Here is a 17,626-nt window from a genome sequence, read left to right on the forward strand (position 1 = left end):
TTCACGGAGGGTCGGTGTGGACCGGGAGCGGTGGGAGGCCCCGGTCACCTGTAATAGCGGGATGAGGCTTTCGGTCCAGCAGCTCCCCGAAAACTGCACCCCGTCCCCGTCAGGCCAGCCCGGCAGGGGCTCCCGCCTCGGCGACTCTTCCCGTTCTTTAGGGTTCAGCCTTGCAGTTCCTGCGGCAGAAAAACTCAGGTTACGAAGCCCCTGTGGTGACCCCACGACTGTGTACTTCGTCGTGGAGACGGGGGCTTTTGATGTCATTCTGCACAAGTTTGTTTTCAGTCCCGAGGCTGCGCCCAGGCCCTGGGCTCCGCTAGTCAAACACGGGGTCAGTCTCAGGTCATGGTCTCTGCTTCTTTAAAACACGAAGGGTTGACTTCAAGGTACAGGGGGAGGGTGGGTTCTGTTCTGCTCACCTGTCACTACCTAGCGTTAGCGTTAGCTAAGACTATCTGCGATTCAGCAGAAACTGTCCAGAACGAGTACTTGATAACGCACTAAGCTAGCCAGGCGTCGAAGCTCACACCCGGCATCCTAGCTACTCCGAAGCTGACACCTGAAGGATCACAGTGAAAGAAGGCCAAACTAAGTTGAAAAGTTTTCTGTAGACTCCATCGCCAAAGTGACCGGCGGAAGCAGGACTTGGGGGCATGGCTCAAGTATTAGAGCACCAGCTTAAGAGGCTCAAGGTCATTAGTTCAGACTCCAATATTGGAGAAAGAAAGCAGAGACAGAGAAAGAGAGAGACAGAGACAGACAGGGAGACAGAGAGAAAATTAGTATCAGAGCAAGAAGGCCCCTACTACAATATTCTCTCTCTCTCTCTCTCTCTCTCTCTCTCTCTCTCTCTCTCTCTCTCTCTCTCTCTCTCTCTCTCTCCCCCCTCTCCCCTCTCCCCTCTCCCCTCTCCCCTCTCCCCTTTCTCCTATACTGGGGCTTGAACTCAGGGCCTGGGCAGTGTCCCTGAACTCTTTTACTCAAGGCCAGTGCTTTACCTCTATTGAATTGCAGATAAGACTCTCAGGGACTTTTCCTGCCGGAATGGCTTCAAGCCATGATCCTCAGATCTGAGCCTCCTTAGTTGCTGGGATTACAGGTGTGAACCACCAGGGCCAGCAGCTATGATTTCTTAATAATATTTATTTTATACTATAAGAGGGACAATGTGAGTAAACAGCATCTGTATTTTATTTTTTATTGTCGGGGTAATTTATAGAGGGATTAGTTACATTTGTCAGGTAGTAGGTGCATTACTTCTCACACATTGATACCACTTCTCATGTTTTTATCCCCATTTCCCTCCTCCCACTCCCTCCCAATCATCTTGTTTACCCCCTTCCCTTTCCTATTTCAAATAAACAAATAAACCTATATACTATATACCAGATAACAAAGTCAGATACAGTAACAACATGAGATTAACCATAAGGGCTAAAAAAAAAAAAGAGAAGAGAAATAACAGTACATTAAGAACAACAATCACACGGGATAAAGCTCTTATTTCCACATCCTGTATGACCAACCTTATGTATGTAGGATTTGAGCTATTGTAATCCTCTGCTAGGAGAGTGCTAGATGTGTACTAATTACCAATGAGAAAAACCATGGAGCCTATGTTCCTTTGAGTCTGGCTTCACTTAATATGATTTTTTCCAAGCTTTCCATTTCCTTACGAATGGAGTGATGTCATTCTTTCTTATGACAGCATAGAATTCTGTTGTATATAAGTACTACATCTTGTTGATCCAATCATCTACTGAAGGGCATCTGGGTTGGTTCCATATCTTAGCTATGGTAAATAACGCTGCAATGAACATCATTGCAGCATCTGTATTTTAAAAGACACATTAGGGCAGAATAAATAAGGATTTATAAGTAAAAGCAATCAAAATGTATAATGAATTACCAGATATAATAAAAATTTTTATCTCACCTGTAATTTAGCTTGATATTCTTGGGAAAAATTCTTAAATAGAACCTGTGTTTGAGAAATACTTCCTAATGTAGTAACTTGGGTTTATGTAACTTTTTCCAGTGTGGACCAGTGTTCACTGTCTTTGCTCTGGGAATCCGAATGACTTTCGTTACTGAAGAGGAGGGAATTAATGTCTTTCTAAACTCCAAGAACATAAACTTTGAACTAGCAGTACAAAAACCCGTCTATCGTACAGGTAACCATAGTTTTTTAGATAGTTCTTTGAAGTTCAACCAGTAGCATCCAAAGGTGTCTCTAGGTAAAAATTCACATCCTCAACCTTCTATCAAAAATGATGCTAATTCTCAGGGTGCAACTAGTAAAAGAGGATAGCCTATGAAGACTTGATCATTGACAAGCAAATTAGTAGTAGCCTAATAATTCAACTTTCACTTATACATGTGACAGAACAAGTGGTTACATCTTGATTTTGTTTTTTAAAGAACTGAGGAATCTATACCAGGATGTTTCTGGATGCTGTTTCACAGCATGTATACTATGTTGCACAGGCTACAGTTCTTGGCTTGAGTACATGTGTTATTCTCTTTCCCTAAAACAAAATTCCTCTACTTATTTAGCTCTTTGTTACAGCCTTTTCTGACCTAACTCAGAGGTCACTGGATTGTCCTGGGGAGTCAGCTTCCCACATTAAGATCTCCATTTCTTCTCAGGCTGCAAACACAAGCCTCTATTATGTGGATTTATTTAATCTTTTTTTTCCAGAGCTGAGGACTGAACTCAAGGCCTTAGACTTGCCAGGCAAGTCCTCTTCCATTGAGCTAAATCTCCAACCCCCATTATATGGAGTTATTAACATGCCGTTTTGATTGAATGCAATTAAAAAATAATAAGTCACTAAAGGAAATTTCAAAACAAAACTTGAAATTACTATACATTAATGGCCTGGCTCAGATGTTGCCTGGAAGATCTCAGTCAGCCTGTCTTATTCTTACTTCTGTTAATATTGTTTTGTGATTAGCTGACTGTTTCACTAAATTTTGTCAAGCTCCTCCCTTAAAATGACCTGCTAGACTTCTGCTGTCTCACAGTAAAGGTTGAATCCTTTCTATTTTGATTTGTAAAAGGTTATTTTATGTGCCAAAATGACCTTGATAAATAGTCCCTACTGACCAAGGAATTGACATATTGACTGTATATTGCAAGAAATTGTTTTATTTCAAAAAACAATTTTCTCTATTTACAGCATCAATTCCAAAGAATATCTTTTTCACCCTGCATGAAAAATTGTATATTCTGATGAAAGGGAAACTGGGCATATTCAACATACATCAGTTTACTGGGAAGCTGATGGAAGAATTACATGAGCAGTTTGAAAATTTGGGCTCTCATGGGACTATGGAGCTCAGCAACTTAGTAAGGTAAATAGGGAAACACATGCTTTGGTGTGATTTCATCTTGAAGCGTTAAATTTAAAAAAAAGAAATGTAAACCAGTATATTAGATTTTAAAATTGATTGGATGGACCCTTTTCTACCTAACTGGGCCTCTCTTACTAAGAGAGTGGTAGACAAATTCAGTCACAGCTATCAGTGTGCATGTGTGAAGATAGAATCAGACAACTTGGGAAGATGGGAAAGATGGGGGTAGCATGATGAAAATGGTGACGTTGATCAAGATGCAACTACTTAAAGATAATTAAAAACAGAAATTAGAATACAGGGAAAAATTGTTTAACTTCTTACTGGGCAATTGTAGTTTGGCACTCTTGCTTTATGATAAGTAAGCCAATACAAACATTTTAATATGTCTACAATAAAAAAATGTGTCTCCTTGGCTATTCCCCAATATGGAGTTATTTCTTGTAATTCTTATACATCTGCCATTCAATGACATGTGTGATTATCAGAATAGAATGACACTGAGAGGACAGAGGAGAGAGGGGTCATTGAGTGGGGAGCATGTATTCAGAAGATGTTTGTGAGACTTCAGGCAGCTATGAACGTCAGCGTAGGATTTTCTTAGAAGAGAAGTTCAAAGGGAAAAAAAGATGGAGAAGAGCTAAAAAAGGAGTCTTATTTTCTGAAGATTTCTGTAAAAGTTAATAACTGGGCATGGGATCCATGAGAGACATAATCTATATCTATATCTATATCTATCTCTCTATATATATATATCAAGTGATTTGGAAAATTGAATTACCTGAAGTGCCTGACTACCTCAGGAGAAGTCTGAGATACTAAAGCTAATTCAACAGTTATGACTCAAAATAGAACGACTAAACCTTTTATTAGAGGTCTGGACAAGGTGATAAAAGAAAAAAATACTAACCAAACACAATTTTATTGAAGCAAGCCCAGTGTCTCCAATACAGTCAAGCAAACATCTGCACAGTTGTGAGAAAATCTTCAGGAGATGCTAAAGGAATGACAAATATCTATGATAATCAGATATCTTTGATATCATTGTTAAGTATGCCACATTTTATTTACATACAATAACAGTTATTAATAATCTACTTTCAATGTGCAATAATTGAGGTGTGTGGGAACCTGTGAAAAATTAGGAAGTTCAGTAGTCAAAATTGACTCTGTTCTGTATTTACTTTTTTGCTTCTAAAGATATAGTGGTCTCTGAGGGGTTATTATTTTCCTAAGAAATGCTTATGAATTATTCATCACCCATACTCTTCAGAGTTTAATATGCTTGCTTCAAAGGGAATGCGAATCTTCATGTAACTAAAAGCACAATTTCAGTTATCCTTCTATTGTATCTTAACCACATTACCCAGCATTAAAATTTCCTTTCAGGAATTTAGCCTAGTGGTAGAGTGCTTGCCTAGCATGCACAAAGACCCAGATTCAGTTCCTTGGTACCCACATATATAGAAAAAGCCAGAAGTGATGCTGTGGCTCAAGTGGTAGTGTTCTTGCCTTGAGAAGCCCAAGGACAGTGCTCAGGCCCTGAGTTGAAGCCCTGGGACTGGCAAAAATGAAACAAAAACAACCCTAAAACAACAAAAAGCAGGTATCATATATCATATGCCATTCGCTCCTAGTATATCACTGTTAAATACTGCCCTCTTACATCTGTATTGTGCCTTTGTGGCCACTAGTTCTGACTAATTGTGTGTGCCTTTCTTTGTAGGACTCTTTTGTATCCAACCACAGTGAATATACTATTCAATAAAGGTTTGATTCCCACAAACAAAGGAGAGCTCCATGAGTTCTATCATCATTTTGAAACGTACGATGATGGGTTTGAGTATGGATCCCACATGCCAGAATGGCTTCTGAGGTAGAGCTGTTTCTCTACAATTGATTCTTCAATAATGTTTTCTCTCAGCAACTAGTCATCCTCTCATTCTCCTGAAAGTGGAATAGCAGCAGTTGATGAGGTGGAGAAGCTATTTCTATGACTTGTATGTTCTTTTTCTTTTTTTTTTTTTTGCCAGTCCTAGGCTTGAGCTCAGGGCCTGAGCACTGTCCTTGGACTTCCTCAAGGCTAGAGCTCTACCACTTGAGCCTCAGCACCTCTTCCGGCTTTTTTGTATGTATGTGGTACCAAGGAATCGAACCCAGGTCTTTGTGCATGCTAGGCAAGCACTTTAACCACTAGGCCAAACTCCCAGCCCTGTTCTTTTTCTTTTCTTCTTCATTTTTGGTTGTTGGGATAAAGTATGAAATGGGGTTTTACTATGCAGTCCGACTGGCTTTGAACTTGTGACTTTCTTACCTCAATTTCTGAAAGTCAGATGTGTATCACCACACCTAGTTCTGTGACCTGTTTGGTTTTTTTTTTAGGTGTGTAAGCTAATTGATAGAGGAATATGACATCTTCCTTTTTCCTTTTTTTGGTGAGCAAATGCAGAAAAAAGAAAAAGGGAAGAGGAGGGGAGGAGAAGAGTGGGGAAGGGAGAAGAGAGCAGGAGAGGGGGGTAGAAGAGAGGAGGAAAGAGAGGAGGGGAGGGAGAGGGAAAGATAAGTAGGAGAGGAGAAAGAAGAGAAGAGAGATGAGAGGAAAAGAGGGAGGGGAGAGAGAGGGTGAAGATTTAAGGCTATTATCATCATATTAAAACAGCTTGGAGTCCTACTAAATAAGTGTGACCACTAAGAGAAGACAGGTCCTCTTTATGTGGTCCATTGTATTTCTCACAGTGGTTCTGTTGGATAGATAGATAGATACCTCACATGATTCAAATGCAAAATAACTCATGATTTTCAGTTTCTTGGCATTTTTTTCTATGCCTTATGCCCTTAGAAACGTTATAGGTACAGTGGGCTTCTTGGCTTCCTCTAGGCCAGGCAACAGGGCACTAAACCCCTTCATGAGGGCATCCCCTCCAGCCCATCTCCCCCTCCAACACCCCTTCATCTCCTCTGCTATCCACTCTAGCTGCCCCCTCTCTCCCTCCCATCCTTCCATCACCCCACCCTTGTATCACTTCTGGGAAGGCCCCCTCCTAGAACTATCACCTTAGGGACTAGGATTTCAACACTCGGAGCTGGGGCAGCACAGATATTTAGCCCATCCTTGGACATACTGGCACCTGGCAGCAGTTGGTTTCTGTGATGGCCTTTTCTGCCTCTGTTACTTGAAACAGCCCACAGTAAAAGCGGTGCACCCTGTTTTGTTAATTTAAAGCCAACTCAATGGAAATTCAGACACTGACTTGCAAAAACCACTGAAAAACATTTGTTTTATTCCTCATCATCGTCATGGACAAATAATTCAGAAAGCAGACCTCTTATGGAAATTCTACCTGAAAATGATGAAATTGGGAGAAATTGTAATTCCATAGAGTCACCTTTCAGTGCCAAGGTTTGTTACTCCTAAGAGGTTCTAAATTAATATCTGCACATATGTTTTTTGCATGCAGAAACTGGTCAAAATCCAAAAAGTGGCTCCTTGCAATAATGGAGAAAAATATTACACACATGAAAGCATACAAGTCTGAAAAAGACAGTTCTGTGGTAAGTATCGCTTAGCTTTTTTGCTAAAATATGTGTGATGAAGATAGTAAACAACTTCAATTATTGGAAACACATTTTTTTTGCTAAAATGTATACATTTAATTGGGTGTTATTTTTGTTTCAAGTGCTGAGGGTTTGCATGGTAAATAAGGAGCAGGCTTTTGTTATGCATTTCTGTTTTACTGCATTTTCTTAGGAGTGATAGTTCACCTTATGCAAAAATACAAAGTAGAGCAAAAACTTCAGTAAGCGAACTGAAAGTTGAAACTACTTGGGGAAAATATAGAGAAAACACTTCAAGGTATAAGTAATGGGCAATGAGTTTCTGACTAGAATTCTAATAGCATAGGAAATAAGAGCTAAAAAATCATTATCAGAGTGAAGAGACAGCCTAAAGAATGGGAAAAGATCTTTACTGGCTGTTCATCTGAAGAGGGATTAATATCAAGCATATTTTAAAAACTAAAAACCAAAAACTAAAAGAATAATAATCTAGTCTGTATATGGACAAATGAACACTTTCAAATGAAGAATTATGTAAATGTTCAATACATTCAATATCTTCATGCATAAAGGAAATGCAAAGCAAACTGCATTCCCATTCCAAGCAGGATACCAGTGGCTCCTGCTGTAATCCCAGCAATTCAGGAGACTAAGATCTGATGACTTGAGTTCAAAGCTAGTCCAGACAGGAAAGTCTAGAAGATTCCTATGTCCAGTTAACCACCAAACAATGGGAAGTGGAGTTGTGGCTCAAGTGGTAGAATACTGACTCTGTATGAAAAAGCTAAGTCCATGCCTCAGCACCAATACTGGCATGCACACATATACACATTCTAACATGCCTCAGTCACTATTGATAGCTGAAGAACACCTTCACAAAAAAAAAAACACAAATGTTAGCAAGAATATGGAGAAAATGGAATATTCATATACTGTTTATGGGGAATTAAACGAGTGCAGCCACCAGGGAAATGAGTACAGACTAGAGGTAGAGCTGCCGTGTGGTCCTGGCCTCCACATCTGCCAGCCCCATGGGCCTCCAGGGCTTAGTGGCTGTTCTGGCTGACTAGGCAGTGCCCTGTTCTCTCTCCTAGCTCCTTACACATTCTCTCTGACCCTCACACTAAGTCAGGGCTGATAACCTTCCTCAACAGTCAAGAGTATGAGTGTAGCTTCCCTTCCCCTCTAGGACTGCTAGACAAGCTCTCAAGTGTAAAGAAGATCTTCTAGCGTGCTTCACATTGCAAGCCCATGGATGGCAGAAATAGTATCTTGCATTCTGTCATTGTATTGGCGATACTGGAGTTTGAAATTTGGGTCTTGCAAGGCTATCTTCTGGATAACAAAAAGTGTATGCTCTCATGTTTATGAATGTCAATCTTTATCATGTGGCCATGGCTTGACAATTTTTATTCCCTTCAAACAGATGCAGGCAATACTGGACAGTGTAGAAATGGAAAAGAGTGGACGAAGTCCTAACTATGGGCTCTTAATGCTTTGGGCTTCTCTCTCGAATGCTGTTCCTGTAAGTATCTCATGAAGTGTGGGCTGTGTGTCTCTATATCTCTATAGTCTACTTGCATTACTTCTCTTCTTTTTTCACTTCCTCTCTTTTCTCACTCCTTGCATTTCTTATGGGTAGAAAAAGACTTCAAGGATTTCAATCTGAGATAAAGAACAAAATTGCTCTGATGAGGTTCTGAAGAAGGCAGGGCAGAGCTGCAGAATGCATCCTCCAAAAGGCAGCCTGTGACAGGCAAAGGGGAAAGTCGACCCTTCCCTGCCCGCCACAGGGGTTCAGGAGCACAGGGCACAGGTTGATATTGGCAAGGCTAAGTGAACAAGCGTTGCCCCTGGCTTTTTACTGGGAAAGAGAGTAAGCAGATACATACCTGCAGATAGCATTGGGCTGAAATACGTACATCTGCAGCCATAGGTCTAGAGTCTCATGGTAGCAGCTTCAACTCTCGTGCTTCTGTTGGTTAGAGAAAGAGGAAAGAGAAGAAGACAGAAGGCAGACTGTGGTACTTTTTCCCCCTACAAACTTCATGTGATGATTCCCCAGCCCAAATCTAACTGGTCCAGTGGACAGGAGCTTCTCCCCCTCCTCCCACCTCAGAACTCATCCTCCAGTGCCCACCACTGTTTTCATGGTCCTGCAAGCTGGAATAGATTTGATATTGGAAATTACAATACAAAGAGATTGGGGAAACGGATTTTTTTTTTATTATTTTTGAGACAAAGTCTTCCTTTGTAGCCCAAATTGACCTTGAGTTCACAGTCCTGTCTCAAACTCCCCAGTGGTGGGTCCACAAATGTTCATTGCTGTACTCTGTGAAATTGCTTTATTTTTGTTTTGTTTTAGTTCTATCATGAGGTAGATTAGAAACCTGAAGTCCAAGCCATGATATTTTTCTGCCACTTCCTGTCCAGTGTATTCCAGCTTCCTGTAAGGAAGGGCAGAAGGAAGGCACTGTTAGCCCAAGCTGCCCTATGTTATCTGAAGTCTACAGATAATCCTTGGGAGACATTCAATCCATCTCCATTACATGTTGCCATTCCTCTTCCTACAAATAGAAATAAGGAAGCAGTTTCTATGGTCACTCAGTTCTCCATCATCTTTTTGAAGGCCTTAGCAACTAAAGGATTTGCAAGTCCTAAAATCAGAGCAACCTGTAACCCACTGTGAAATTTACTGGGCTGACAGCTGAGCTGGAAATTTGGGCCTCTTGACTACAATGTTGTACCTCTCATGAGAGTATGTATTTTATTTGGGATTATCCAGCTACAGCAGTCTAATTCCTTCTGCTTTGTAGACCATAACTACTCTCTGATTTTTTTCTCTTATACAATGGGTCTTGGAAACTGATTAAGCTACAGCAAAGCAGTGAAGCAAACATCAAAACAACTCACAAACAGCAACAGAACAGACTCTTTTGTCAAAGGATAAATTTGCAACATCTTATTAAATAGGTCCCAGGAAGAAAAGCACACAGAGCACCATTGAGCCAACAAAGTGCAAGTCAGTTCTTTGCAATTTGTTCCTGGCACTGGTCTGAAAGGGTGTTAATCATTCGTCTCAGAAGGGAAGTGTCAGATGATTAGTGAAAGTCCTGTCTTGCCGGCTCTTGCTGGCACCTCCAGAGGCAGCCTAATGTGTGAGCTGGGTTCTGGGAAGGCCGGGCAAGTCGGCTCCACAGCCAGTTTCTAACACCAGCAGAGGGTCAGCCAGCTGCTTAGCCCACCCAGCCTTAGTGTCCTCATTTGTAAAATGGGCTTGGTGCTACCCGAGCTGGTCATGAAGATTATACTAGAAGACACGGGGATGCCTAGCAGTGGCTGGCACAGCACCAGTGCTCACAGAGTGTTGGTTTATCCCACTGTAAAAATGATCACCCTGGTTCAACTGCTGAGGACTTTCCACTTTTTTTTTTTTTTTGCTGGTCCTGGGTGTATTCGTGTGCATCTTTGGCTCAAGATTAGCACTCTACTGTTGGGAGCAAGAGTGGAATCAAACTGTACTTTGATTTGCATCAGATAATTGCTTGATTGTCTTATTGTTTTTTGGCCTTCTCCTGTTCAATTGATCTGAGATTTACCATATGAATGTAACCCCCAACAGTTCCCTGATTAACCATCTGGATGTAACACCTGGCAGTGCCCTGGTCTCAAGAAGGGATATAAGCTTTGAGTTGAGAATAAACGGGGCGCGGCAGTTTTTGCCTGGGCTGCAGACCTCCCGGACCCGATGTGTTTGTCTCTCTTCTATTTTTTCCAGTCCCTGCCCCCTATTTCAGGAACCCCAATTTGCTGCCGGTAGGCCCCGGCACTCTACCACTTGAGCCACAGCTCCATGTTAGGCTTTTTCTGTGATTAATTGGAGATAAATCCCCAGAGTTCTGCCCCAGATGGCTTCAGATTGTGATCCTCAGATCTTACCTCCTGAGTAGCTGGGAATATAGGAATGAGCCACAGGCTCCTGGCCTGTGGATATAAGCTCAGTGCTGTGGCTCATGCCTATACTTCTAGCCACTCAGGAGACTGAGATCTGAGGAATACAGATCAAAGCCAGCCAGGGTTGAAAAGTCCATGGGACTCTTACCACATTAACCATCCAAAAGCCAAAACTAGAGCTGTGGCTCATGTGGTAGAGCACTACCTTGAGTGCAAAAATTCAGGGATAGTGCCAGGGCCCTGAGTTGAAGGACTGCGCACGCACACACACACACACACACACACACACACACACACACACACACACACACACACACACACACACAATGAAAATAGATTGTCCTGGTTCCCACACATTCAGCTCTTCACAGGCTGTCCTGGGTGGCATTGTGCCTACAACCCTGGCTTTTATGGTGACTTGTTTCTGCAAAGAGGACTGCAGAAGCCCACCAGAGGTGTCCCTGTAAGGTGTGCCCTGAGAGGGGCTCTAGTCATGTCATTACCTCCTCTTGCCTACTTTGCACTTAGCCTCTAAACCCATGGGCTCAGAGGACAGACAGGCTTGGGACCTGCCCCTGCCCTTCTCCAACAGTACCAGTTAGTAACAAGGGGAGCTACACCCATGAGTACAGAGTAGAAGAGCAGAAGCTCTTCTCAGTTTAGTATTACATAAACCATTTTATTCATTCTTTCCTTCCTTTTCTATACCTTTGCTTATTTTCAAAAGATATCTTTTCTACACTTTAAAGGAGAAATCTATTTTTTTGACATAGCCATTTGTACTTTATCCAAAGCCCATGTATTTGTCATAAATCAGCACTCAAATTGAGCAAATCTGCATAAATATACTTAGACACAGGAAACTGTGAGCTCTCGTCTTGTGTAACTGAATGTCTGTCCCCTATCGCTGGGATTTTCCCCAGTACCAACTCTGATCCTTGGAGTGAGATGATCTGAATGGGGAGTGACTTTCTCCAGTACAGGGAGTTGGCTGTGTGGATAGAAGTGGGGAGGGAGGAAAGCCTGTGAAAATGAACTAGATGAACTTAGGGGAAGTCTTTCCTAGTCAACAGGATGTTCCAGTAAGACAGTTTCCAGATAGCAGGGGCTAGGGTTACCTGGTCCTCTGTCTGTAAACAGAACTAGATAGGAGCCTGCCCTGACAATGGGAAACAGGGAGGTGGTTGCACTGGGCCCATGTGAACCAAGGCACTCAGACAATTGCTCTTCCACTTTTGACCACAGAGGGGAGTGCGGGGATTGTTGTATTGCTGCTTCCTAAAACGGGAGCCAATCTGAGTCATTTCAAGGCTGCTTTCACAATGCATGTTTCTAATAAGAAAATAGAAGAGAAAACCCATGCTGCTTTTTAATGATCTCATATAGGTGCCTTTACTGTGTAATCTTAAGAACAGAAGCAAAAAAAAAAGGTCTGCTTGTGTAATCTGAGATGTAGAGATCTATACTTTTATCTTCAAATACCCTATTAAAGAAAGATAATAAAATGATTTTTATAGTCCATGAGAAAGGACATGAAAATGTAGTATAGTATTTAGATATGAAATGTGTCTGCTTCAAGTAGCATACTCTTCTACTTTAATTTATGAGATTTTTAGGTATGGTTTTCTGGGTTTATTTAAAATTACCATTTTACTTTGCAGAAAGCAAAATTTTCTGATGCATGTGTATTTTAAAAAAATAAATTTTTTGAAGTATTTTAACTTGAAATTAAAATTCCTGTCATAAAAATTGGCTTATACCTGCCTACATAGTATTTTTCCTGCTTCCTAGTAATGTTTTACTTGGCTTATTAGTTTAAAAAGCCCATTATCATTATCTTATTGAAATTATTTTAACTTAACCATAAACAATAAGGTATACCTATACTGACAGAATGGGGCTTTAAAATTTTAACTTCTTAGAAGTACATAGCACCTCTTTTCTTAAAATCTAGATATTTTCAAAGGTGCTCCCTATGAGCATATTTTAAAGATGAATTAAAGCAGTTTACTTATTTCTTGTTTATGTCTAATACTGGTTATGCATTTGTGTACTTTAGAAGTCATTAATTTTGCTGTATGCTTTTCTTTTTTGAGATTGCGTTTTGGACCCTTGCGTTTGTCCTATCGCATCCTGACATCCACAGGGCCATCAAGGAAGACATGGCGTCTGTGTTTGGCTCATCAGGTACCAAACCTCATATTTACATGATGGATGACATATCCCATAACCCTAGCTAGCCACACACTGCAGCTTTTGAGTTTTGATCTGGACTGTCTCCTAGTGTGCCATGCTTCATTTAGGTCATGGTCCCCAGGGTGAGAACACTGGAATTGGGTGACACCCTTAGGATGTAGGGGAGGACCTCAGGTCATTGGGGTGTGGCCTTGAAGGAACTGGGGAACCTGTCCCTAGCTCTTCTTTTGCTTGCTGAAGCTGAGCGAGTACTTGCATACACTCGCTGTTTCCCTCCAGGGCTATGGGTTGCACCCATTGGAGCCCCAAAGCTACGGTCTGTCCATGCATGGACTGAACCTCCAAAGCCAGACGAATCCTTTTCTCTTCATAGGTGAATTATCTTGGGTATTGTATGATAGTGAGGGAAAGTTGACGATTATAACTGTAAACATAAATACCTATCTTTGACAGAAGCTCGATATCAGTCATTCAAACATCAATGTAATTGGTTATGTTTCAGAATATAAAATATTTAGATAGAATCCTAATTGTAATCAAGCACCTTTGAAAGCCCTTTGGGTGTTGTTGTCTAACCTACATATGTACGTGTGTGTGTACACATATACCTATATGAAAGTGTTTTCCCCTAATGTATTGGCGCGCTTACAATTGATTGGCGAGTGCACAGTTTGGGAATTAGAAGTTTCAAAGGTAAGTAATGTGGCACACATTGTACATATCACGTAACAACAGTATTGGGGGTTTGGAAATCAGGTAAGGTTTGCTATCAAAGGACTATAACAAAAACCATTTCCCTTAGTATGGTTGAAAGCAGGGATTTAGGACCTACAGATTAGCCAAGAGCTGGTGATTCAAGCATACAATCCTAGCTACTCAGAAAGCTAAGACCTGAGGATTGTGGCGGCCTAGGCAGAGAAGTTTTGTTACTTTTATCCAGCAAAAAGTCAGAGTAGAGGTGTGTCTCAGGTGGAAGGGAACTATCCATAAGTGAAGAAGCCCATGAAGAGCATGAAGTACCCACAGAATAAATGAATAAAATGTACAGAAAATAGCACAGAGTCGGAACTCTTTCCGAAGTGCCAAGAGTAGAGAGAAGCAGTAAGTAGATGAGTCAGGGCAAGGATTTGACGGAGTCCAGGAGCTAAAGAAGCAGGTGTGTACATGAAGGCCTGGGCGGAGGTCAAAGCCAGTGGACATGACCCCATAAGGCCCACCGAGCTCTCTACCAACACTTTCACCAACACCATTCGTGTTGGAAGGATTTGTCCTTTTTTCCAGAGAAAGACGTAAGCATATTTTTAATGAACGGATGCCAAGCTGTGAGAGGATATCCAAGGAAAAGAACATGCCACGGCCACAGCCCACTGAGGTCTTTTCCTTCTTATTCTTGATCTGTCCACACAGAATCCTTCCTTTCTCCTTCCTTTCATTCCTTAGGTCCAAGCCCAGGACTCATTGGTACCTGTTGCTTTTTGGTTATTGGCTTATGCTCTACCAACAGAGAGCCATGGCTTTAACCCCATGGCCTTCCTATTTTCATGGCCGACTTCCTTTTCCGCCTGACCATCTTCCCTGCTTGCAGGTAGAGTCCCTGAGGTATGACTGACTTGTGTCTTCCTTCTTCGTTCCTCCTGCCAGCTCACCACCATGGAGGCAAGCAGCCTTCCTTTCCCAGGGCTCCCCTCACTTGCTGGGAGCTGGCTCGGGTCACTCCTGCCTTTTATTTTCCTTTCTGTCACAAGTCAGTCTGTTGTTTCTCGACATTTTCATTTCTCCATTGTTATTTTCTCAGAGTGTTTTGTTGAGAGTCATGCAGGCATCTGATCATCTTTTCTATTTTTGTACCTGTTTTGAAAATACTGAAGTAGAAGTCTTAGTCTGGTCAACATCTCTGGAGAACACAACCAAAACTTGAGAATCAATAAATATTCAGACTTGCTACATAAGAGGGACTTGTAGATCGAGATTTACTTTACATTTTATTTGCCCACTGCTATCTTTCTTATATTTTATAAATTACATGATATCCTTTATTTCTGTGGAAAAGGTAGTGTCACTAATTCTGAAGAAGGCTTTATTTTATCTTCTGGTAAATCGAGATACTGGAAACCTCTCTTTTAATATAGGAGAATAATACTTGTGAAGATAACATAGATTATGTTTCTCAAAGAGGGCCTTAGGCCGGGAGTTTGGCCTAGTGGTAGAGTGCTTGTCCACCATGCACAAAGACCCAGGTTCGATTCCTCGGTACCACATACATAGAAAAAAAAAGGCAGAAATGGTGCTGAGGCTCGCTCTAGCCTTGAGAAAGCCCCAGGACAGTGTTCAGGCCCTGAGCTCAAGCCAGGACTGGCAAAAAAAAAAAGAAGGCCTTACAGGATTGACTTAGTGCAGTGGCACTGAACTTTTGAGATGACAGGATGGAATTGGGGATACTTTTATGTGGTGGTGGGAGGAGGGAGGGGCCACCAATCTTTCTATTCACTTTATCTGCTGTGGGCTGGACTGACCTCTTATAAATCTATCGATCTTTCCTTTTCACTGTCTCTTTCATACTCTGTTGTGAATGTCAGACCAAGGCAACAGAGCAAAGTCTACTTCTAAAAGGTTATTGCTTGTACTTCTTCAATAGGAATATATATTTTATATCTTCAATAATAATTATCTTCAATCCCTTAAATGGCCCAAAGTCATATGTCTCTCCAGAAAAGTTGCAAGAAGTAGAATTAGAAGCTCAGAAATGACTATGGAGCTTGGAAGATGCAGGCCCCTGGCTGGAGTGGGGGGGGTAAGGGGGGGTATGGGGGCAGGCATGGGAGCGGGCAGAGGGTGGGGATTGCAGCAGCTACTCTCTCCCTGTGATCCCTCGGCCCCAATGCCCTTTCTCTGAAGTTCATGGACCATCTCTCAATGGTTATTCACCTAAAGTATCACTAGCTGCTTTCTAGGACTTTTTCATTTTATATTCCTCAATTGTATTCATGTAGCTGGTATTTTTCTTGTATCAATGCATTTGTTTGGGCAGGACCTATACTGAGGAAATAGTATCATGTTATAAAACTATCTTTACAAAGAAACAAAGGGCTGGGCACCTCTGGCTCAAGCCTGTAATGCTGGCTCCTCAGGGGCCTGAGATCTGAGGGTCACAGTTTGAAGCCAGCCCAGGCAGGAAAGTCATTGAGTCTCTCAGCTCCAATTAATCACCAAAAATCTGGAACTGGTGTTGTGGCTCAAGTGGTAGAGCTCCAGCTTTGGGGAAAAAAAAGAAACAAGCCTCAGGACAAGGCCTAGGCCCCTTAATTCAAACAACAAAAAAACCCCACCTAAATTAAAAAAAAATATATGGTCCTGGGTGGGAACATTTATTATTGAGAAAATGCTAACTCCTTTCAAGTTAAAATACATTTAAGTAATTATGATAAAAATTCCAGTGAGGCTTTTGAATATGAATTACCCAAATAACCTTGACTTTCAAGTATAACTGTGGTTTATTTGTTTTTATTTTTATTTTTGCCAGTCCTGGGGCTTAAAATTAGGTCATGGGCACTCTCTGTGAGTTACTTTTTGCTCCAGGCTAGCACTCTAGAGCAACAGCACCACTTCCAGCTTTGTTTCTGTGGTACTGAGGAACTGAGCCCAGAGTTTCCTGCATGCTAAGCCACATTCCCAGTCCTAATTGTGGTTTAAATAAAAATATATAGAAATGTAAATTAAATTAGTAAGACTAACAACTATGACAAAATGATCTAGAGTGGACTTGGGAAATACAATGACCTCATGTGTTTATTGCCACCAAAAAATCAAATTCATGTTTACTTTCAAAACTAAAATCAGTAGGAAAAATTATGTCCAGTTTTTACATTCTTGAAATACATCCTAACTTATCTGTATTTGCAATGAGTTAGTACTTTGGGGACTAGCAGTGAGTAGAATGAATCTGCACAAGAGAATTTGTAAGGAAAAATAATCAATTACTTTTTAATTAATCAACCCCAGTACCAGCTACTGCTTCATAATCTTTCATCTACTCTTATTCTCTCCTTCTTGAATTTTTAATTTTCCATAAGCCTGACTAATATCTTCCCCACAGAGTTTTTGTTTCACAGAATACATACTTTACTGTACATGGATACTAACAAAAGTAAATTAATGCTTTACAAGTAAAGAAAAGGCTGAAGTAATAGAGAGGCATTGTACAATCCCAGCTTTCCATCACATTTTGGAAAGGTCTTAGCTTTCTATACAGAAAGAAGGTTCTGTGCTTCAGATGCTAACACAGACTTGTGTTCTCAAGACGGCTGGAAATCTAGTGTGGTTTGCATTTTGTCCTCAGCTTTGGAACTTCCCTGCCTGGCCCTCTTCCATCATTCCTCTCCTCACATTCAAGACCACGACTCATAATGAGGCACCTGCTAGAACTCTTTTCCAGGAATCCACCTGAGTCTGTCTTTAACGTGTCCATCTGTTTCAGGATTAAAATCTTTCTGGTCTCTAGCTATTTTAAATGTCCAGGAAATTTTTATGTAGCGTTTAGACTTTCTTCCTTACTAGGTGAAGA

At 41.2% G+C, this 17,626-nt stretch overlaps 1 protein-coding gene across 1 annotated transcript in view; it reads left to right on the forward strand.

Annotated features, from left to right (window-relative positions):
- Cyp39a1 (cytochrome P450 family 39 subfamily A member 1) overlaps positions 1-17,626 on the forward strand; it is a 40,318-nt gene that overhangs the window by 438 nt on the left and 22,254 nt on the right. Inside the window, exons 2-7 of the mRNA XM_090355533.1 lie at positions 2,042-2,177; positions 3,186-3,360; positions 5,087-5,236; positions 6,819-6,912; positions 8,342-8,440; positions 12,966-13,056. Of these exons, the coding sequence (XP_090211659.1) occupies positions 2,042-2,177; positions 3,186-3,360; positions 5,087-5,236; positions 6,819-6,912; positions 8,342-8,440; positions 12,966-13,056 (745 nt within the window). The remainder of the gene's footprint in view (positions 1-2,041; positions 2,178-3,185; positions 3,361-5,086; positions 5,237-6,818; positions 6,913-8,341; positions 8,441-12,965; positions 13,057-17,626) is intronic.

The sequence above is a fragment of the Megascapheus bottae genome, chromosome 22 (genome assembly GCF_031878675.1).
Source record: "Megascapheus bottae isolate mThoBot1 chromosome 22, mThoBot2.hap1, whole genome shotgun sequence".
Classification (NCBI taxonomy): Eukaryota; Metazoa; Chordata; class Mammalia; order Rodentia; family Geomyidae; genus Megascapheus; species Megascapheus bottae.